Genomic DNA, 23,927 nt, shown 5'->3' with positions numbered 1-23,927 from the left:
GATAGCAGCACTGCCCACCAGTCTGGGCGACAAAAGCAAAACTACGTCTCAACAACAACAACAACAACAAAAATCCGCTTGTACCTGCTGCTAATCAGTGTATATTCAGGGCAACTTGAATCTATGCTCCTGGTTTGCAGTCCTCAAGCTCGGCCCAAATAAACTCTCTGCGTGCATTAATTTTGCCCCATCTTCTTCCTTTTAGGTCGACATATCCATATCTGAGATCTAAGGTAATTTTCGGGGTTCCTCGCCTCCCCTTTTCCCCCAGGCTTTTCTGTGCTTTCTAAAGGGGCCCGGTAGAGTCCTGCATTTCCACATTCCACAGAGGCGTTTTCGCTCTGTGGCCCCGGGCCCTGTCAGACAAGCTCTGGGCCGGCACTTCGGCGGTCTCCAGCCTTAGCCTAGAAGGAGCTGGGCAAGCAAGCTACACAGCCCAGATCCCAGGCCGCAAACGTTTTAGCTCAGGAAAAGGAAGCGGGCCGGGGCTCCAGCCTGCAAGCTCGACAGCGCAGCGGTGGATACCGCCCCACAATGTTGGGCTGTGGGACCTGACAACGCCGGAACCCGGCGCCGGGAGCGTCCGCGCGGCGGAGCTGAATGGCTAACGTACCGCCCTGCCGCGAGGCCAGCGTAGAGGCGGAAGTTGAAGGGACTGACGCAGACGGGGAAAGTTTGCCTCGACGGCACTTTCCTGTCCGCGACTCCTCCCCCGCCAGAGGGGCTAGGCTCCGGGATTCAAGATGGAGTCGCTGAGTCGGGCTGGGCAGGAGATGAGCCTGGCGGCCCTGAAGCAACACGACCCCTACATCACCAGCATCGCAGACCTCACGGGCCAAGTCGCTCTGTATACCTTCTGCCCCAAGGCCAACCAGTGGGTAAGTGCCGCCTGGCCTCTGAGGACGCTCTCCCGGCCGCTGCCGCCTCTTAAAGGGCCCGCGCGGGTTGCTGCGGGGTTGGGGGCAAAGCAAGAGGCCAGGGAGGCGGAGTCGAGGCCCGGGACTGGAGAAGAGCGGAGCCAGAGCTTGGGGTGTCGGGTCCTCCTGGGATTGGGGGATAGGAGTGAAAGAAGTGGCTCGAGACATCCCAAGGAAAAGCCGATGGAGGGGAGGATTGGAGCAGAATCAGTCCCTTTAGTGTCAGGTCTGGGGACGTGGGCGACCTACCTTCTTTGAAGTCTCATTGGGGATTATGAGACCGGTGGGGTCGGAAAGGTGCCTGAAAGCTTGTGTTTGAGGCTTTGCGGATTATTAGATAAATTATATGTACATGATCTATAAAATAAACACTCCTCCTCCCCCTAGCAAACGTAAATGAGAGCCCCTTTCGCAGAGGTCATTTGGATTTAAAGCTTGAAATTTAATCAGTTTCAATTCTTGGAAGAGAGGCGGGTGGGGTGGGTCCCGCTTTAATAGAACTACACAGAGTTTCGGAAAAGATTTCAAGGCACTTAGGAAAAGGGTTTCCATGTTGACTGGATCCCCGAAGACCTTTTTATAGGCAAGAGAGACCCTGTAAATGTGTTTTGTTCCACCTATGATGCTGGTGATGTCATCTCTGAAAGCTCCCCTCAGACTCAGTACTTTTTGGCTTTTGTGCACTCGAGAGGGTCCGAAAGTTAAGTCTATTAACTGACTCTTGTTAGCCCCTGCTTGAAGCTTTGTTACTTGTTTAAATATCATAATTTCCTACTTTCTTGTAATGGATCCTTCCTAATTAACTCATTCAGTTACAGCCTCTAGACTTAGAAAATAATCCGGGCCGGGCGCGGTGGCTCAAGCCTGTAATCCCAGCACTTTGGGAGGCCGAGGCGGGTGGATCAGGAGGTCAAGAGATCGAGACCATCCTGGTCAACATGGTAAAACCCCGTCTCTACTAAAAATACAAAAAATTAGCTGGGCACGGTGGCGCGTGCCTGTGGTCCCAGCTACTCGGGAGGCTGAAGCAGGAAAATTGCCTGAACCCAGGAGGCGGAGGTTGTGGTGAGCCGAGATCGCGCCATTGCACTCCAGCCTGGGTAACAAGAGCGAAACCCCATCTCAAAAAAAAAAAAAAGAAAAGAATCCGTAGATGTTTGTTGGGTTGAATACACCAATGGCTGGAGTTCACATTTCAATAAGATAGGAAATCCTTAAACTACCAAAACTCTGGAAGATAATCGTAGTATGTCGTTTACCCTATAATACAGATGCCTAGATTATATTTATCAGTAATTTTTTGAAAATCATTTGGCATTTATAAAACAGTTAATTCCAATCAAGAGAGTTTTTATAATCACATTGTTTATCTTTCCTTTGCCTCCTGGAAGAGAAGGAGGTACAGGAGGCCACAAGGAATAAAATTGTAGATTTTTTTTTAATTGTAGCTATTTTAGACATTGCCTTAGTTTGAAATTGTTTTGAATCTTTTTCTTTTCTTGGCCTATATATAAATTTGTGAAATATGGACTGCAGACAAATGGTGAAGACTTGGGACTAGGACTTTTTACAAAAAAGTTTTTCTAGTTTTTCACAAAGGCTTTCAACATTTTAAAATTTTACGTTGTGGAATTCTGTTTTAAATATGAAATACAAGCTATGATAACCTGAATTGAAAAATAAGCTGCTACTGTTTATATGGATCCTGGCACATACAGCTCAACAAAATCTTTTCTCTATTTATTATTTTACAGTGAGTTGTAACTTTGCATTTTGTTTTTTGGTGGGCAAATGTTCTTTTACTGTAAGCAGTTGATTACCAGTTTCTTACAGTAATAACCTAACATTTTAAAGGTAAGAAAAAGCCTCTGAATCCTTAGGAAGGAAAATAATGATATTTACACTAGGGTAGTACTTCTGTAAGAAATCAAGATGATCAATTTTCTAAATTTTTTAATCCCAACAAATTCAATATGATATGACTAACATTTAAAACTTTAGTAGTATGTTGATTACAGTAAAATATTTATGTCCATTGTAGGCTATAAATTGCAGACTATTTATTTTTTAAAAAAACATTGAACTGTGGTTAAAACCTAAATACACTCTTGTCACAGCAAATGAACTATGGTAAAGGCCTCCAATAATTATGCTGAGGCAGGGTATACTTTCAATATTCATGATTTTTCAATAAGTTCTAAAAATAACAGGCTGATTCTGTTTGGTAGTAATTCTTAACCACAAAATTTATTAGTTGCAAAAATGTGCCAAAACTCCCCAGTGATGAGACAAAGCCTATAAGAAAATCTTTCTTTCTTTCTTTCTTTCTTTTTTTTTTTTGGTGACAGAGTCTTGCTCTGTTGCCAGGCTGGAGTGCAACGGGCATGATCCCAGCTCACTGCAACCTCTGCCTTCCAGGTTCAAGCGATTCTTCTGCCTCAGCCTCCTAGGTAGCTGGGACTACAGGCATGTGCCACCACGCCTGCCTAATTTTTTGTGGGGTTTTTTTGTTTGTTTGTTTTTGTTTTTTTGAGATGGAGTCTCTGTCGCCAGGCTGGAGTGCAATGGCGCCATTTTGGCTGACTGCAACCTCCAGCTCCCTGATTCAAGCTCCTGCCCCAGCCTGCCGAGTAGCTGGGATTACAGGCATGCGCCACCACGCCCAGCCAATTTTTGTGTTTTTAGTATTGACGGGGTTTCACCATGTTGACCAGGATGGTTTCAATCTCCTGACCACATGATCTGCCTGCCTCTGCCTCCCAAAGTGGTGGGATTACAGGTGTGAGCCACTGCACCTGGCCCCTTTCTTTCTTTTTTTAAAATTAACTTGTATAAACTTTAAAGGAGAAGATATTGCAGTATACAGGAACTTAGCTTTAAAGAAATCTGACTAAAACATTTTAGCTTTAAAAAGTGAAGGTTTATTCTATGATTTTTCTCCTTTACTAATTAAAAAAAAAATGCTGCAGATACAGACATGTTGCTGGATTAAAAACAATCCATATGCTTATGTATGTATCAGTAGCACTGAAAGGATACATTAGACATAGTAACCACAATTTATGGAATGAGAGGGAGACTTTACCTCAAAAGTGGTTAATTTTATAATAAATGAAATGAAACAAGTAGATCTTAAACATGACGCATTACTTCTCCATTGGGACTATTTGGGGTTGGATTATGGGGAAAAAAAACTAATTGACTCATTGTCTATCATAGGAGAAGACTGATATAGAAGGGACCTTATTTGTATATCGAAGGTAAGTTTTTAAAATATGTATATTTGTTTTTAACAGTCTAATGGTGAACAGTGTCAAACAGTTCAATTCTGTTGTACATTTGTCTTTGGAACCTTCCTGCTACTCCCCTTCAAGTTTTTATTCTTCTCTAGCTGTGAAATCTTAACCAAGTTCTTTTCTCTGAGCCTTTCTGTGATTCAGAAAAAACGGAACTAGAATTTATATTAGCAGCCTAGCAAAGCAATTTCAAATGATTGAGTCTAAAACAGATGCCTGCCTCTCTCCCCTTGCCCCCATATTAGAAAGAAAAAAAAAAGGCATATATTTGGGGAAAAGGCAATACATAGACTAGCTCTATAAAATAATGTAATTGAGAGGTCGATCCCTCTGTTCTTTTCTTCTGTGCCTGGTTCTGTCCTCTTTCCCAACCCCCAGAAGTTCTAGATTATGTGTAGTATCTTGTTTGAGAGTTCTTTAGAAAGCTTGGATTATTCACGATAGCATGAATTTTTTATTTTCAACTTCTTCGAAAACTGATTAACTTTAAGATTGTCTTTAAGATAATCACATCTTAAATGTGATTGGTTTGCACATTGCAACTTTTTTGTTATGTAGCTTTTGGGGCCTAAAGACAACTGACACTATATTATAGTCACAGGGTCCTTGGCTTTCCTGGATATTCCTCTAAGGTCTTACTGTGACAGGAACAGGTTCCTTCCCTTGTTTTCTAAAGCTTAGTGAGTCAGTAGGAGTTACTACTGACATCTGGTCTTTTCCTTTTCTTTCTTTCTTTTTTTTTTTGTATGGAGTTACCTTTTAAGGATTGCCTTTCTTCATTGATGCTAATTTAAAAGAATTTGTCAAATAGTCTTCTAAATTTTGATACAAAGCTTTGAGATCTTGTCTAAACGCACTCATTTTTTCCTTCTTTTAAGTGTAATTCTTTGATATTTGTACACCAAGCTCTTCTTTCTTAGACGCTTTGTTCCCTGCTATTCATCTTTCTCCTTTTAAATAGGCAGGGATCTTTACCCTCACTCTCTTCATTCGTAATATAAATCTCTAGAAACTCTGTTATTAGAATCTTGGTTTCTATGACATTTGGAAAAATAACTTTACTGGCTTTATTGTTATAGTACAGAAGCACTGATTGTAGAAAGTGGGAGATTTAGTGTAGTGAGTGTATGGATTTAATACAATTCGCGGAGGCTTACTGGTACTGATTCTAATTAAAGGAAACCGAAGAAACTTTGTTTGGAAAATGTGAGACTATTTTGCGTACCTTGGATAAAGGTATACCTGGATGTCAGAATATCACTTTGCAGAGATTACTTCGTATAGAAGAAGCCTGGATTTGGAGTCAAAAACCTGAAACTGAATCCTAGTTACATTATTTGTATGACCTCAGGCACAGGCCTTAATCATTCAAAACTTGTCTCCTAATCTCTCTATGTGTATCCTAGATAAACAAATAAAAATCTATGAAGTGTTAGGTACAAGTGAAGAGTATCTAAGGGGTCATGTACTGAATCCCTCTAATATGGGAACCGAGGATGCTTCCTATTGTAGATTCAAGGCATTTTTCATCTAACTCAGGAGCGCTATGTAAAGATCAATTTGGTGCAAGAAAAGCCATTATTATAATGATGGGCAGTCATTATAGCCAATCCAATTGAATTGATATTTCATTCAGCAGTGGTGTGTCTATCTTAGGAAATATGTGTGAAAAACTTAAGACAAAAGCTTCATTTGCATGGGGCTTACATCCTAGTGGGGGGAGGACAATAAATATTAAAAATAAGTGGTATGGATAAAAGAGGAAGATTAGAGACATTGAGCTTGGGAACATTAAAAAGGGTAGTTATTAAGAAGTGACATCTGAACAAAAGCTTGCAGATGAGATACCTATTGCAGATTCTGGGGCAGTGATCCAGGCAGAGGTCTTTAGGTAGAAGCACACATGTAGAGAGAGTGGCAAGGAGCCCAGTGTGGCTGGAGAAGAGTTGCTGGGGAAGAGCAATAGGAAACCAAGTCGAAGGGGGAGTACCTCAAGTAAAGCCTTGGTGGCCTCAATAAAGACTTTGGCCTTTACTCTAAGGAACTGTCTTTAGAGACTTCTCATCAGAAGAGGAGTATGATCTGACTTAATTGTTTTGTTTCCAGGTTTAAGTGCGGATAATATTGTATAGTGTTCTAACTTATTTATTCTTTTTTGAAATGAAAATAAAGTACATAGTAGATAACATTTCTACAGATTAAATGGTAACTAAGTATTTTTTTTTCTTCTGTTAAATCTAAGGTCAGCTTCCCCTTATCATGGTTTTACCATTGTGAATCGACTAAATATGCACAATCTAGTTGAACCAGTGAATAAAGATTTGGAATTTCAGCTCCATGAACCATTTCTTCTGTATAGAAATGCAAGCTGTAAGTATATCTGTTTCAATATGATTATTACATTTAAAATTGAGTGACCTTAGTTTCTATCAATCCATTATTTAGGAAGTTTCAAATTACAAAACAAAATATGGTCTGTACTTTATAAATGAGTCTGTTAGGAAGATCAAATCTTTTAAACTGGGCTCTGAGGCCAGGTGTAGTGGCTCACACCTGTAATCCTAGCACTTTGGGAGGCTGAGGAGGGCAGATCACCTGAGGTCAGAAGTTCAAGACCAGCCTGGTCAATGTAGTAAAACCCCATCTTTACTAAAAAATACAAAAATTAGCTGGGTCTGGTGGTGCACGCCTGTAGTCCTAGCTACTTGGGAGGCTGAGGCAAGACAATGGCTTGAACCCTCGAGGCAGAGGTTGCAGTGAGCTGAGATCTTGCCTTTACACTCCAGCCTAGGTGACGGAGCAAGACTCCGTCTCAAAAAAAAAAATTAAAAAATAAAGAGATTCAGAGATGCATAACAGATATTCTGTTGAAGAGTTAGGATTACAACTCTTCTGCTTTCTAGTCCAGGGTTCTTTCAGGCATTTTTACAGTCTCTAGTAATGATTGGATGCATTCAGCAAAGCTAGACTGGCCTTCCCAAGAAAGTACAGTACTAAAAAATATATTTGTTTCCAGTATTTTAGTATGGATATTGAAAGTATGGGTGTTTGAGGACAAATTGTTTGTCATTGACTATAGAGATCAAAATTAGTTGTGGTAACAATGATTGTGCTCTAATTATCATCTTAAGGATATTGTTGGAGAAATGTTGCTTCTAACTTAAAAAGTAAAAGTTAATGTGTTTGAATTTCACTCAGCCAGGAGGTAATTGGTCTTGGTGGGGGATGTCTTCAGTATAAAATAGAAAACTTTACTAGAAATTGTACACCTCTTAATTCCCTGAATGAGAAGTAACAAGGTCTATTTTAAAGCTAGAAATCCCCAAGTTCTTTTCCATAGCTCATTTTTAAGTATAAGTGAAACAGGATCTATCTTTAGACTTTTCAGTAAACTATTTTTCCAGGTAATTACCTCTCAGATTTTAAATTCTGTGGACGTAGACATGCTTTGTAATAGCTGTAAGTTCAGATGGATTTATTTAAACTAATATTAATAATGTAATTATTTCGGATTGCTCTTTTCTTTGTACTGAATATTCCATTAAAGGGAAAACTCGGCTGGGCATGGTGGCTCACCCCTGTAATCCCAGCACTTTGGGAGGCCAAGGCAAGTGGATTGCTTGAGCCCAGGAGTTCAAGACCAGCCTGGGCAACATGTGGAAACCCCGTCTCCACAAAAATAGAAAAATTAGCTGAGCGTGATGGCACACACTTGTAGTCCCAGCTACCCAGGAGGCTGAGGTGGAAGGATCACTTGAACCCAGGAGGTCGAGGCTGCAGTGAGCCATGATTGTGCCACTACACTCCAGCCTAGGCAAGATAGCAAGACTCTGTCTCAAAAAATGAAAAGAGGGTGGGAGAAATTCTGCAAAGGAATACAGATCCAGTTTTTGTTTTTGTTTTTGTTTTTTTAAGTAAAATAGGCTTAATTCTGTTCTTTACTACCTGGAAACTTAATCTAGCCATCACTCCTAAGTGGTTTGATTATTAGTAGAGAAAATTACCTGAACTCACTTACCACTTAGCATAAACCTGAGGTAAATTGTATTTTATTTCTTTCACAAGGCAAAAGTCCTGTGAAATTGAAAGTGTGACATAACACAAATATAATTGAACTATGAGTAACCAGAAGCTAACTAATCAGAACTTCAGTTGTCTGAAAATATTTTTATAGTTCATGTGTAGAAGAAATGTGGGCAAATTATAAGAAAACAAGCTAATACTAGGTTTTATTTTCTAAAAGTCAAGCAGATATCCAGAGAGTAACCTGGGGTCACCATTAACATGTCAATATTTTATAACTTTAACCCTACTGTAGTATCATAGGTGAAATTGTTATAATGAGACCTAAAATCATCAAGAGTATTTATTATGTTAATTAGAATGTTCTTGAGGAGAAAGTGAACTAATGCATTTTACGTTAGAAAATTTTCAACTGATTGAAACAAAAGTTTTCTTAGTTGAACTCACTTAAGGTCATTTCATTAGGGAAAGTATGTAAAGAAATAGCTGTATTGAGAAGTGAGTGATAAGACAGCAGAAAATAATCTTGTGAGTGTTAAGGCCTCTGTTGAGTGTGTGTTTTGTCTACCTAGTCTTAAAAGTAGAAAATAGTCTAGTCAGGTCAGCAAGCTATTAAGTTGTGTAGGGATTTGTTCTTTAAATAAAAAGTTAGTTAGTATCTGATTATGCATACAGGTAATTATACCTGATCCTGTAGCTGCTCTTCTGCCATTCTCTTATGGGAAATACCACCAAGACACCTGACCCATTTAATTCAAGTTACACCTTCATATCCAACTTCTTTCATTCAAATTAATTTTTGGAGTTAATGTGCTAGAACAGTGAACTATAACTTATTTTCAGTTCTATGTTATTTGTTTTTAAAAGTTTTTCTTTATACAACACGTCTACCTACACCCACCCTACCCCTCAAGAAAAAGATAAAATCTTTTTTTTATTTTTTTTATTTCTAAAGATAAAATCTTAACGAAGAAAATGCATACACTGACTAAGGGCTTAGGTTTGGTGATTCTCTTAAATCTTTTTGCGGGATTGGGGGAGTGGTGGTGGTGGAAGACAAGGTCTCACTATGCCCAGGCTGTTCTTGAATTTCTAGGCTCAAGCAATCCTGCCTCCTTGGCCTCCCAAAGTGCTGGCATGAGCCACCATGTCCAACCTCTCGAATCTTTTAGAAACTGTATTTTTATTCTGTGCAAGGGCCTTTTGGCAGCCACAAGACCTCAGTGGGACTGCAGTGAGGAATGGGGAGTTTATAAATTCTGGAGTTATTGAGTGGTAGTGATATATCTAGCACTTTATTTCTGATCCTCAGCTTACAGATTGAGAAAACAAGAGGCTCAGTTTAGGCACCTGCTCAAGATTCGCAAAGGTAGTAAGTGACAGATGCAGAATTCAAAAGTAGGTCTTCTGGGCTTCAAGGCCAATGTTCTTTCCACTCTACTGTAACAATAAAATTACTTCATCAGTCCATATTCTAGAGCAGTGCTATCCACTAGAACTTTGCAATCAGGTAAAATGACAGTTCTGTGTAAGCACTGTCCAATATAGTAGCCTGAAATGAGGCTAGTGCAAATGCGGAACACTTCTTTTTAGTTTATTTAATTTTATCAGTTTGAATTTACATGGCTATCTGTGCTGGCAGCTGTATTCTGAACAGTGGAAGTCTAAAGCGTGACTTCATGTGCTCACATACTCTTTGTTGTGCCATACCTGAATCAAACAACTACTTGGGAAGCTTTGGATTAGATTTTTATGCCTCCTATTTAGTCATGCCGTTTTGAAACTTACAAATGATTTCCAGATACAAAAGCTGCAGAACATATCCCTGAGGGTGGCTTTGCCATGGTAACACTCTTTTGGCATGGAATTTAGTTTGCAGATAAGAATTCTATTCTGGGCTTTGCCATTTTACTGACTACAACCTTGGCTAAATCATTTAAACCACTGATTTGACCTATTTATCTTAAAAGGCCATCATGAAAGTAAGGTATTTCGTTAGGCATTTACAAAGACAAAATATCGTAGACTGTGTCTTCATCCTACACTCAACAAATGATCTCATTAGTGAACAAGTCCTAGGGACGGCAGTGTTATCCAGGTTCTCTTATAATGCAGGCCTGTGGTATGCTTCTTCCTATCCCTTCTGATAGCACCATGCACAAGCTGCAGACTCTTTGTTTCTCTTAACAAGTATTATTTTCAAATGTTGTAAGGCCATTACTAGAAAGCCTGAGGTATACATTGGAAAAAATATATATATTAAAAATGGGAAGTCTTGGCCAGGTGTGGTGGCTCACGCCTATCATCCCAGTGCTTTGGGAGGCTGAAGCAGGTGGATCACCTGAGGTCAGGAGTTCAAGACCAACCTGTCCAATGTGGTGAAACCCTGTCTCTGCTAAAAATACAAAAAAATTAACCAGGCATGGTGGTACGTGCCAGTAGTTCCAGCTACATGGGCTGAGGTAGGAGAATTGCTTGAACCTGGGCAGCTGAGGTTGCAGTGAGCCGAGATCGTGCCAGTGCACTCCAGCCTGGGAGACAGAGTGAGATTCCATCTCAATTTTAAAAATAAATAAAATAAAATTGGGCTTTGGGTTAGAAGGAAGATGTCTTTCTGAAAAATAACCATGGACCTTCCCTCATAAAAATTTAAGGTTCAAGCTGTACCATTCATTTGGTATCATTTCTTACCCAGGTCAAGAAATTATCAGCTGGTTATTAGTCTAGGACATCTGGGAGAAGCAAATGCAGAACCCTTCTGGCAAGATACCTCCTTAGCCCAGGTTGCCTAATAATATCAGCTATGTCTCTTGGTCTAAAATTAATAAATATACAAGGAAATACTTTGCAGTGAATGAAAGGTAGCATACAACAAACAGCAGGATTATGTAGCCCTTCCCAAAGACTTTAGTTAATGGAAGCTAGAGACTCTAATGGATGTAACTACCAGATACAGATTACAAAATAAAATAAAAAGAAAGAACAGTAAATGTAAGAAAAGAATAAAGTCTGAGCATGGTGACTCACTAATTCCAACACTTTGGAAGACTGAGGCAGGTGGATCAACTGAGGTCAGGAGTTTGAGACCAGTCTGGTCAACATGGTGAAACCCCATCTCTACTAAAAATACAACAACAACAAAAATTAGCCTGACATGGTGATGGGCACCTGTAATCCCAGCAGAGAATTGCTTGAACCCTGGAGGTGGAGGTTGCAGTGAGCCAAGATCTCACCACTGCACTCCAGCCTGGGCGACAGAGCGAGATTCCATCTCAAAAAAAAATCTGCTACTCTCAGTGATGAAAATTTTGTCCAGTTCTGCTACTGACATTAAGCGATGATAAAGTATGTCTTAGGAGAAAAAAGAAAAAAACTACTTCTAGTGATTAGAGAATTTGCATTTTTTCAAGTATATATTAGAAGTTTATAAAAATTACCACATATAGGCTATTCAGCCAAAGAAGTTAGGGAGGAAAATAGGGAAATCTGAGTAAAGTTGAAGGAAAATAGAAGAGTAGAAATTAATTTCGGAAAGTAGAAATTTCAATAGAGTAGAGCAGATCAACAAAACAAAAACTTCTCTATAACGTGATCCAGGAACAACCATAAGAAGAACAAGGGGAGGCACAATATGCAGTATTAGGAATAAAAATACAAATGTGTTGCAACTAAAGCCAGAGAATGGAGCGTTTTTAAAAAAAAGCCACTGTGAAGAATTCTTGCCTATAAATTTAAAACTTGGATGATAAAGACAGTTTCCTAGAAAAACACAGTTTAATAAAAATTACTTAGGAATACATAGATTCAAATGGACTCATAAATAAAATAATTGGGCCAACAAACTAAAAATCTCTCCCATCACATCTAAAGAAAATGCTGAGAGGAGTATTCTATTCAGTAAATGATTCAGTAAATGGTACTAGAACAGTTAGTTCTCCATATGGAGACCAGCCTCTGAAAAGGCAGCTATACGGTTCATACCCTTCTGGTCTAATCTTCAAGGGAAACTTGTCTCCACTCTTCTGTGATGAAGAAATCATGCTTCTGTGATTCACTACTCCCTCAGCATGGCGGTGAGCAACATACCTCCCTATTATACATACCTGCTACAAGCAACATACCTCACTATTAGGTTGGTGCAAAAGTAATTGTGGTTTTTGCAGTTAAAGTAATGGCAAGAACCACAAATATTTTGCACCAACCCAATATATACCTGCTCCAAGCAGCATACCTCACTGAGTAATACTTCTCTTAGAAGACATTCTTCCCCAAGACCAGTATCAAAGGTCTTTTGATTTTCACTGTGGGCACCTCTTAAAAGTAAAAGTAGTAATGGGAACCTTTTGAAAATATCTACATGCTTATTGATCAATTGATTGCAAAATGCCCCAAGAATATTCTGTAAATGTGTTCTGAGCAATTTTTTAAGAATCTAAACCTGGCATGTGAATCAATAATGAAGTACAGTCATGAGTTACTTAACAACGGGGATATGTCCTGAGAGATACGTCATTAGGCGATTTTCTTGTGTGAATATCAGAGTGTACTTACACAGTGTAATAACTATTTGGCATAACTATTGACAACCTCACTGTTAGGTTGGTGCAAAAGTAATTGTGGTTTTTGCAGTGAATGTCAAGAACCACAAATATTTTGCACCAACTCAATACATACCTGCTCCAAGCAGTACACCTCACTGAGTAATACTTCTACTAGAAATATTTTTCCCCAAGACCAGTGTCAAAGGTCTTTTGATTTTTACTGTGATTTCAACCTCAATGACATAAATTTCACTGTGATTTCAACCTAAATGACATAACTTACACACCTAGAATATATGGTATTGCTTTAAGGCTACAAACCTATATGGCATGTTACTGTACTGAATATGATAGGCAGTTGTAACACGTTGATAAAAATTTGTACATCTAAATATATCTTAAGAGAAAATGTACAGTGAAAATGTGGTATTAGAATCTTAAGGGACCACTGTTATGTATGCAGTCTGTCACTGACTGAAGCATCATTTGTGGCGCATGACTTGTAAAAGAAAACAGAACTGATTTTTCTTTCTTACAGCTAGACAGTCTACAGTATAACCTGGTTAATTGAAAGTATTAATAATATAGGTTTGTGGTACCATCAAGCTCTATAAAATTAATTCTGGCATTTAATGATTTTCTTTAGCAAAAACTATTTCAATATTTCATTTTACTTGTTTTTAACCAAGGTGATTATTTAACTCAAATACCTACCTTAATTCAGTGACATTTATTGAATTTGTCATTTGTCAGGCAGTTTACCAGCTGCTATACCAGATAGATTAAAACTATTGTGCACTTCTAAAGAATTTTGTTTATTTTTTTAGTCCTTATGTTCTATTGTATTTTCTTAGAAAATGATAAGTTGAAGTTACTAAAGTGCATTAGAGCTTCCTGAGTCAGATCTCTGCCTACTTGGTAAGGGTCAAGATCCTTTTTTTTTTCCTGAGACATGGCCTCACTCTGTTGCCTAGGCTATATATAGTGCTCAAATGATCCTCCCTTCTCAGCCCCTGCCCTGAGTAGCTAGGACTGTAGGTGTAAAGTACCACGCCAGGTAAATTTTTTTCTTTTAAATAGAGATAGCGTCTCTACAAATTTTTTGTGGTGATAGGGTCTTGCTATATTGACCAACCTGGTCTCCAACTCCTGGCCTCAAGTGATCTTCTGCCTCAGCCTCCCAAAGTGCTAGGATTACATTATCTACTGCACCCAGCCGGATCAGGATTCTTAATGAAATATGCTACTACATTAAGCCCACAGCTATGCACATTTATTCTGAAAACAACCCCCTGTGGATTAATGATAAAAATTAACCATTTAAGGTCTGTGATTTGAGAGTTATTGGTTGTAAATTTGAATGACTGGGCTAGTAATAGTGAGAATCTGAGATCTACCAGAGAGACAGCAAGGGTATGTACATTTTTTTTGTTAGTCATTTTCAGCAGCAATACTCATCCATTGTTTGGAAAGAGTATATAGTCCTGATTTTCTCTTCCCAGACCTAACCTCATTCTCTCCATAGACCAGTGTATAATGGTAGTTTTAACCAAAAATAGTTATCATTTCACTTTATGTGCATGTTAAATATGGCATTTTTTAACTGGAAGGTAATCATTTAGGAACAAGTTTTCATGTTTTCTTCACACAACACCCTAAGGCATGTATCTCCCTCTTAATGCCACTTTTTGTATTTTTTAATGTTTTCTGTAAATCCGAAAGCAGTTTTGGGAAAATGAACAAAGCTCTTTTCAGTTTTTCAAAAGAACACAGATATATCCTGCATTTTATTTTACCTTGACAGGTTTAAACAATTACAAGTTTGTGGTTTGTATGAAACACTTTCAAAGTGATCCTATGTGAGTAAAAGCTAATCTGAAATTTCCCTAAAAAAGCGTTAATGTCGTATAGCTACTAGTCTAGTATGTTGCTCTTTAGCCTGCTTAACCAAAAAAGACAATTACCTAGTAAGTATAATTTAAAATGTTAAATGTTACTGCTCTTTAATATTTTTAAGAACTTACCTTCAAAAGCCAGAGAGAAGTACCCCTTCGTTTCTGTTTCACTTATCACTTTTCCTTTATATCGGCCATCAATCTCTTGATACAGAGTGTTTTTAATTAAAATTAGATCACTAGAAAAAGTAGGGAGATTCATTTCCATAGTGTTGAAAATGCCGCTGCCAAATGGAAAGTTTTAGTAGAAGAAATGCTGTAGTGTGTGCTTTTTTTGTCTCTCTGCTCGTCCTTTCTCAGTTCAAGGGCAAGACTCAGAACAGTAGAGATGGTAGGTGGCTGTTGGCATGTAGAGCAAATCTTCAGACTTTTAAAGCACAGCACAAGAAACTTCCTTAGAAGATAAGTTTATAATTTGTCTGGTCAAAAGATGTAAGTTTTACCTCCAAACTGAAAGAGGAATTCGTAAACAACAGGAAAATTTCCGTGGTTCATTCTTTGAGATCTTTGAATTCAGTGCAGTACTTCTTTCTTAGCCTGAAGAAACACAGGCAGTCTTCCACCATCAGCTGCGCACTGCTGTAGTTGGTATGATTCTGTAATCAGTGAAGGAGAAAGAGTCTGTGGCAACTGCATTAGTCTGGCCTTCTGGACCAAGATAAGGAAGGAGCCTTGCTGTTGCCACATTTGTAGATTGAAGAGGTAAAAACACCGCAAAAACAGGGGTACCTAAGACACTGACTGAGTCTGACTCAGTTCAAATTTTAAAAATACATATATTGCTTTCTGTCTCATTGTAGGCGCTGCTTAGTATTCTGGTAGAGCCTCTACCAAGTGCCTTCTTAACTTTGCAAATCCATGTACATTTCAGAATTTCCAAAGCATATTATGTTCATTATGATTCACTAATTACTGGCTTTTCCCCCCTCAGGTAGTGTTGTCAGATAAAAGCACTTTCTATCTCTTTTTTATTGTGTTCTTAATAGTAAAGATTCGTAAAGTTAACCATTTATCCCTTTTAGATAATTACCATGTTAAGATTCAATACTTTTCATGTTTTTTTTCTTTTGAGAACTCATAAGGGAAATCATTATTTATACCTAAGTGACAAAATGATGTTAATGTGTAATATGTAGGTTTTCACCTTGTGTTACACGGTGAAGTTATCTGTGTATGTCAAAATTGAAACACAGAGTAGCCACTAGTCTAAGAAGATCGAAGCTCCTCTGGAGTGTGCAGAATAAACCTCCAGACTGGGCCCTTTGGATTCAGTGCCCTGCAGTATTCAAGCAGGTCTGAGTTACTTACAAAATCACTGCTTCCAGGCATGCTCAGTTTTTTCTCTCCCTGCCCTTCCCCTCCTCTTTTTGAGGTGGAGTCTTGCTCTATTGCCCAGGCTGGAGTGCACTGGTACTGTCTCGACTCACTGTAACCTCTGCCTCCCAGGTTCAAGTGATTCTTTTGCCTCAGCCTCCCCAGTAGCTGGGATTACGGGCACACGCCACCATGCCTGACTAATTTTTGTATTTTTAATAGGGATGGGGTTTCACTACGTTGGCCTGGCTGGTCTTGAACTCCTGGCCTCAAGTGATCCACCTGCCTCAGCCTCCCAAAGTGCTGGGATTACAAGCGTGAGCCATGGCACCCAGCAGCTTTTTCTTTTTAACAAAAGGAAAGCACAGGCTAAGCATTTGCTACCAACATTTAAAATCTATTAGCATATTTTATACATCTATATCTGGATTTCTGATTTTTCTTGTGACAAAATGACTTACGTGGCCACACAGCACTTGGATTTCTGCGAGTACTACAGTCAGCCAGAATTGTGGTAAGACACATTCATCACTGATCCTGCCACACCCTGAGATCTCTTATACTCCATGAGCATTTGTGCTTACAACCCTGCTGTGGATGATCGATTAGCAAATTGGTAGAAAAATGTGTAGGACAGCAGAAGTTAGGGAAAGGAGAGAAAAGAAGTTCCTCCCTCTTTTTTCCTTACTTAACACCCCATCTGACCTATTTCCCAGATCCCTAACTAGATTTTTGAACACCTAGGAAATAGGAATTCAACTCCATGGAGGTCAAGGGCCATGCTTCCTCCTGCCTTTGTCTCTCCCTTATGATAGATAAAAATATTTGTGTGGGGTGCTAAAGTGACTAGACTACCAGTGGGCGGGGGGGGGGGGGGCATCAGACATGTCTAACATTTGGCAGAACCATAATTATTTACACTAGCATTCCCCAACCTTTTTGGCACCAGGGACCGGTTTTGTGGAAGACTGGTTTTCAATGGACAGGGATTGGGGGATCGTTTCAGGATGATTCAGGCACATGACATTTATTGTGTACTTTATTTCTATTACATTATATTAGTATTACATTATAATATATGATGAAATAGTTATGTAGCTCACCATCATGTAGAATCAGTGGGAGCCCTGAGCTTGTTTTCCTGCAACTAAATGGTCTCATCTGGGGGTGATGGAAGACAATGACAGATCATCAAGCATTAGATTCTCATAAGGAGCCACAACCTAGATCACATGCTCAGTGCTCTATTCACAGTAGGGCTGGAGCTCCTATGAGAATCTAATGCCTAAGCTGATCTGACAGGAGGCAGAGCTCAGTCGGTAATGCTCTACTGTCTGCCACCTACTTCGTGCTATGCCTGGTTCAGGCCTGGTTCCTAACAGGCCACGGACCAGTACCAATCCATGGTCCTGAGGCTGGGGGCCTCTGATTTATACCACCCACTTTGGAAGCTGTACTTTAAGGAGTCGTGTGTACTGTGTGGCAATAGCAGATATAAATCCTGACAGCAAAGGCAAAACCCTAATGCGATTCACTATTTTATTTGGGGTTGCCTATTGTTTAAGAGTAAAACTTAATCAGTTGTGATATTGTTGGATTTATTTCCCTAATCCCTAAAGAAGTTCACTGGTCATTTCATGTGTCCGAATTCTGTACTGAGATTATACTGTTAATGGGATTGTGGAAGAAGTATTTCTGGTTAATATATTCAGATTTGATTTAATTTAGACAGAGGCACCAAAGTTTTAAATGATAAACTGAACACCTTGAAGAGTAGCATTTTTAAATTACCTGGCCTAAGTATTTTAATCAGTATTCAATATTCAATAAGTAGATATTATTACAGTTTAAATTTTAGAAATTGGACTCCTTCTCTACCATATTAATGTTCTGTGGTGGTCTGAAATGAGTGGCTTTTTTGGCCAAAAGGGTTAAGCTGCAAAGATAATTAAATCACATTTTCCAGCATTACTTGCAGATACACAGCACCTCACCCACCTAAGTGTTTGTAGCATGTCAGATTCTGTTATGATCCCACGTCAGTCAGTCTTAGACTCCATATTCTTTTCCCTGTGTGTGTGTTTTCTGCCCCTCTACCCTAGAGCCTTTCTCCTCTTCTCACTCCTAACCTTTTGATGTTCCTGGAGCACCTCCAGGCTTATTCTTGTCTTAAAAGAAATGAACTGCCAAGGCAAGAGGTATTAGCTTTTTTACTTGCCAGGGCTGACTTATGTTTATATACCTATTCCATTTTTATATATAAAAAATGCATTTGTCTATACCCAAAGCCCATTTTCTTGTTTTTGTTTCCTGGTATAGGAGATCTTTGTCAGAATCATCTTTAGAAATTGTATAACTTTTTTTTCTCTATTTTCTCAAGCACAAAGTTTCAGGAAAAAGAAATTTTATAACTTGTAACATCATCACCAAAAAGATTTTTATCAAACCCCCTTTTCTCCTTGGCACCATACTGAGAAAATCTCTAGCTTCCTCAGATACTGTTAGAAAGTAGGTCAGACCTAAATAATAAAAGAATCACAAAGACAACATATGTAGGAGAGTGATTCCGAGCTCTGTTTTTGTGACATTTCACAGCATCTCTAGAAGACTCAAGGGATTTTACGAAGACGCCAAATTAATTTGGCTTTTCTTGATCTTGTGTGAGCCATGTACCTCTCTCTAGACAAGAACTGCGAAGTATTACATTAAATCATAAGGTTGCCGGATTTTTAAACGTGTCTAAGGAAATAGAAAACTCTTACTCAAAACTCTTCTTTTCAAAATTTCTCCATACAAAATAGTTCAAATACCTTTTTTTTTTTTTTTGAGGCAGAGTTTCACTGTTGTTACCCAGGCTGGAGTGCAATGGCACGATCTCAGCTCACCGCAACCTCTGCCTCCTGAGTTCAAGCAATTCTCCTGCCTCAGCCTCCCGAGTAGCTGGGACTACAGGCACGCACCACCATGCCCAGCTAATTTTTGTATTTTTAGTAGAGACGGGGTTTCACCTTGTTGACCAGGATGGTCTCGATCTCTTGACCTCATGATCCACCCGCCTCAGCCTCCCAAAGTGCTGGGATTATAGGCGTGAGCCACCACACCCGGCTTGATACCTTTTATTTTGGTAATTAATTTTATTTTTTCACATTTTCAAAAGAAAGGGGCCTTTATTTGAAAAGCAAGTGAAACATTTAATTTTTGATATTCTTACTTGCATCTCAATACTCTTTGTGAAACTACAACCTAAAGGCAATGAAATGTCCTATCATACCTCCTTTTTTCTTTTTTTTTAATTAAAAAAATTTTTTTGGCTGGGTGTGTTGGCTCACACCTGTAATCCCAGCACTTTGGGAGGCCAAGGCGGGTGGATCACCTGAAGTCAGGAGTTGAAGACCAGCCTGACCAACATGGTGAAACCCCGTCTCTACTAAATACAAAAAATTGCCCAATCTGGTGGCATATGCCTGTAATCCAGGCTATTTGGGAGACTGAGGCAGGAGAATCACTTAAACCCAGGAGACAGACGGAGGTTGCAGTGAGCCAAGATTGCATCATTGCACTCCAGCCTAGACAACAAGAGTGAAAAACTCCATCTAAAAAAAGAATTTTTTTTTTTTTAAATAAACGAGGTCCCACTGTGTTGCCCAGGCTGGTCTTGAACTCCTGGGCTCAAGTTAACCTCCCGCCTCAGCCTCCCAAAATGTTAGAATTAGAGATAAGAGCCGGCATACCCAGCCAACCTATACAACATGACTGACTTAGGATAGATAGTTGTTAGCGGTCACAAAGTGTAGAAAGTATCTGTTAACTAAATAGTTTCTTTCGTCTTGAGAAGGGCGATTTGTAAAACAGTGTGCCATCATTTGCCATAGCAAAGCAATACTGTTTTGCCAAAAGCCTAAATTATCTGTGGCATAGTTAGGGAAATTTATTTCAGCAAGTGAATTGTTGGCAGAATGTATTGGGCCTTAGAGTATAGATTCTTTTCAGGGAAGAATGCTTAGCTTCGGTTTACAGAGGAGGTCCTCCGCAGTTTTAGCTATCTGGTGAACTTGTCTGTCTTTCCTCATGAGTGACAGTGACAGGCTCCGTGGCAGCTCCCTGGGCTTTCTTGCCAGTTGCACGCACTTACCGTTTGATATGTTGGCAGACAGAGCTGATTCTTGGATGCGTGTCTGAACCTCTACAGGTCTGCTTTTGGCAGAATCGAGTGTGACTCTTATCCCTTACCCATTAAGCTATCAATATGGCTTCCTTATCTTTATTTCTTTTGCAAACATGCCTTTGAAAGTGTTTGGCTCTTTTTAGGCAGTTTATTTGATAATACACAAAAGCAGAGGCATGTGTCTTATTTCTAAATTATATTGTACTTCTTCAAAGGACAGGGGGCATCTTAAATGAAGGTTTTTCAAAATAAGTTGACAGCTTTGATGGACTTAATTTGATTATTGATAAGGAGTTCTTTTCTAAGAGTTCGATTTAGAAGCCCCTGTGAAAACACACTTAATTACCTCTGTTTAGCACAGAAAAAATAGTGTGTGCCTCCCTGAGCCTGATGTATTGTATATCATAAACTTTTCTTTTCTTTTGAAATTGAGTCTCATTCTGTCACCCAGGCTAGAGTGCAGTGGTGCAATCTTGGCTCACTGCAACCTCTACCTTCTAGATTCAAGCTATTCTCTTGCCTCAGCCTCCCGAGTAGCTAGGATTACAGATGTGCATCACCACACCCAGCTAATTTCTATATTTTTGGTAGAGCCAGGGTTTCACCATGTTGGCCAAGCTGGTCTCGAACTCCTGACCTCAGGTGATCCACTTGCCTCAGCCTCCCAAAGTGCTGGGATTATAGGCATGAGCCACCGTGCCCAGCCACATATCATAAACTTTCTTATCACTGTGAATTGTTTTGATGTGTCCAGATTTATATAGCTTATTAGAGGAAAACAAATTTTTGTATTTAGACTTTGGTGTTTGGGGTGTTCATTAGCCAAGCTTGGAAGATGCATATTTCAAGAAAGGTGGTCATGTGTAATTGCCATATATGGAGTCTTTTTAAAGCCCTGGTCTGATTTACTGTAGTTAGAGCAAGCCTTAGCTGCGAAGAGCATAACCAAGACCCTGCAGTAGATAATGCTTAATAATTATCTCTGTAACAAGGCTGCTTCTGTGCTCCTTCCATTGAGATATTAAAGCTGAGTGAATTTGTCTTACCGTCATGTAAAACATTCCAAAATTACTTGATATTTATTGGAGTTTGATTCTGTTTGGAGCACTCAGAGTGCTTTGAAATTCTGTGAACAAAAGAGGCACTGTGAAAATGGATTCCAAACGTGGAAAACTCTTCCTAGCTGGTTGAAGGCTCAGAGACTGGCGAGCCTGAACTTCTTCAGGTAGTGCAGCCACCTGCTGGACACGTGGCCAGACACTGGTTCCAAAGATTTGGGGCAATTTTAGTATAATCAGAGGTTTCTCCCTGCCAGAGAAGCCCATTGTATACAGGGTAGGAAAAAAAAATCTTGTCCATTGATCTTCATTAAAATGAAGACACTCACTTGCTCTGTGTATCAATAATGTTTTAATTAACTATACAATAGTAATAGACTCAAAATTATATTTCTGTTGAGAAAGGAACTTTTAAAATTATGATTTGGCATGAAGTCTTTTGTGGAATACTGGCCTTAATTCAGGGTGAAACAAATAATTTACCATTAAAATAATTTTTAATAGCAGTGGTTTTCTAAATTGGTATATACTGATAATATCTTTATAGAATTCAAATAATAGTTTTTAAAATGATTTTTTGATTTATTTAAAGTCTCTTGTGCTAGCACTTCTATTTCCTATATTCTATGGCACCCTCTTAGTGTGCATTTGAACTTAATTATGTATAGACTTTCTTTTATGTGTCACTTTAATCATTGAGCATAACTGAAGCTCACTAACTTTTTGTTTCTATAAAAGACTGCAATGTTATTTCAATGCAATGAGATTTGAGGGTTTTTTTTTTTTTAATAGAGATGGGGTTTCACCATGTTGGCCAGGCTGGTCTGGAACTCTCGACCTTGTGATCTGCCCACCTTGGCTTCCCAAAGTGCTGAGATTACAGGTGTGAGCCACCACACCCGGCCTCAATGCAATGAGATTTCAGCAATGAAAATATAGTAACAAGATAACTGGTCTAGGAGTGAGAAGACCCAAGTTTGTTTTCTGTGGTTTTTTTTTTTTTTTTTTTTTTTTTGGTTTGTTTGTTTTTTGTTTGCTTGTTTATTTTGAGATGGAATTTTGCTCGTTGTCCAGGCTGGAGTGCAGTGGTGTGATCTCAGCTCACTGCAACCTCTGCCTCCCAGATTCAAGCAATTCTTCTGTCTCAGCTTCTTGAGCAGCTGGGACTAAAGGCATGCACCACCATGCCCAGCTAATTTTCTATTTTTAGTAGAGATGGGGTTTCACCATGTTGGCCAGGCTGGTCTCAAACTCCTGACCTCAGAGACTGGTGAGCCTGGACTTCCTTCAGGTAGTGTAGCTACCTCGGCCTCTTAAAATGCTAGGATTTCAGGCGTGAGCCACCATGCCCGGCCTGACCCAAATTTTACTTATAATTCTAAGACTGATTTTTTTTCTCTCATTTGTTAGTAAGTTACTTAGTCTCTCTGTTAACCCCTATTCCCATCCATAAAAATGCAAAATGAGACTCCCAATTAAACCAAGTAGCATAGACTTGTCTCTCCCTGCTACTTACAACTATAAAAACTGGAAATGACATAAGAGACAATCTGGAGAACTCTAAAAGGTAAAAAGAGGAAGATCTGGTCAGGAACCCAGAACTGTCAGAACAGCAGCAGCAAAGTGTCTTATAAACCCCCACTCTGCATAAGAAGGGGGCCTGGGCCTGGAGTTTCTTGACCTTCAACCTAGCAGCAACAGAAGGTGGCCCGGGTAGGCTCATTCCTCTCCTAAGCTGAACGAGAGTCCTGCCAGCAATACTAGGCCGGCCCAGCAAAACTGGCAAGGATTGGAAGCCCTGCTAATAATAATTGACCACCAGGGGACTTCTGTGTCTCCCTTTCATGAAGGCAGTGGAACAGAAATAGCAAAGAAGATCTCATTACAGCCAGCTTGGAATGGATAGCAGTCTTCTATGACTTCTGTGGTTTCACTTCTATAATCTAATATTCTTGAAATTAAAACATTGTAGAAATAGGGAACAGGTTCTTATTTGCCAAGAGTAAAGGACAGGGGAGGGGCCAGAGCAGTACGAATGTGGACTGTAAATGGGCACCAGGGATCCTAGTGGCCATGGAAATTTCTGTATCTTGACTGATGTCAGTATCCTGGCTGTGATAGTATACCATAATTTTGTAAAATCTTACCATTGGCGGAAACAATTTATAGGGCACCAAGATCTTTCTGTTCTTTACAATTGCATGTGAAGGTACAATTATTTCAAAATAAAAGCTTTTAATGGTTTCTTTTAAAACAGCATAATGGTAATGGTACCTGCCATTTCGGTGCCAGGGGATCATTGTAGGTTTTTTTGTTTGTTTGTTTGGAGACAGTCTCACTCTGTTGCCTGGGCTGGAGTGCAGTGGTATGCTCTTGGCTCACTGCAACCTCCGCCTCCTGGATTCAAGCAATTCTCCTGCCTCAGCCTCCTGAGTAGCTGGGATTACAGGTGCCCACCACTGCACCTGGCTTATTTTTGTATTTTTAGTAGATACAAGGTTTCACCGTATTGGCCAGGCTGGTCTCGAACTCCTGACATCAGGTGATCCGCCCACTTCCCAAAGTGCTGGGATTACAGGCATGAGCCACCACGCCCAGACTCATTGTAAGCATTTAAGGAGGTACAAGCTATGCCAAGCTGTGAGTGTCATCATATGG

At 39.5% G+C, this 23,927-nt stretch overlaps 1 protein-coding gene and 1 non-coding gene across 3 annotated transcripts in view; both read left to right on the top strand.

Moving 5' to 3' along the window:
• Positions 1–717: 717 nt before the first annotated feature.
• DCP1A (decapping mRNA 1A) overlaps positions 718–23,927 on the top strand; it is a 50,464-nt gene continuing 27,254 nt past the window's right edge. The window contains exons 1-3 of one of the 2 annotated variants that reach the window (XM_002758430.7): positions 718–878; positions 4,137–4,177; positions 6,456–6,583. In XM_002758430.7, coding sequence (XP_002758476.3) covers positions 744–878; positions 4,137–4,177; positions 6,456–6,583 — 304 coding nt within the window. In that variant the 5' untranslated portion in view covers positions 718–743. Of the gene's footprint in view, positions 879–985; positions 1,144–4,136; positions 4,178–6,455; positions 6,584–23,927 lie in introns of those variants that run through there. The other variant, XM_054245742.2, reaches the window with a different exon arrangement.
• Positions 11,528–11,596, top strand: LOC118148179 (small nucleolar RNA SNORD38). The gene has a single exon (XR_004734956.1). It is a non-coding gene; the product is annotated as a small nucleolar RNA SNORD38 (small nucleolar RNA).

This window comes from Callithrix jacchus, chromosome 15 (assembly GCF_049354715.1).
Source record: "Callithrix jacchus isolate 240 chromosome 15, calJac240_pri, whole genome shotgun sequence".
NCBI classification, from domain to species: domain Eukaryota; kingdom Metazoa; phylum Chordata; class Mammalia; order Primates; family Cebidae; genus Callithrix; species Callithrix jacchus.
This window is presented reverse-complemented; position numbering and strand designations above follow the sequence as displayed.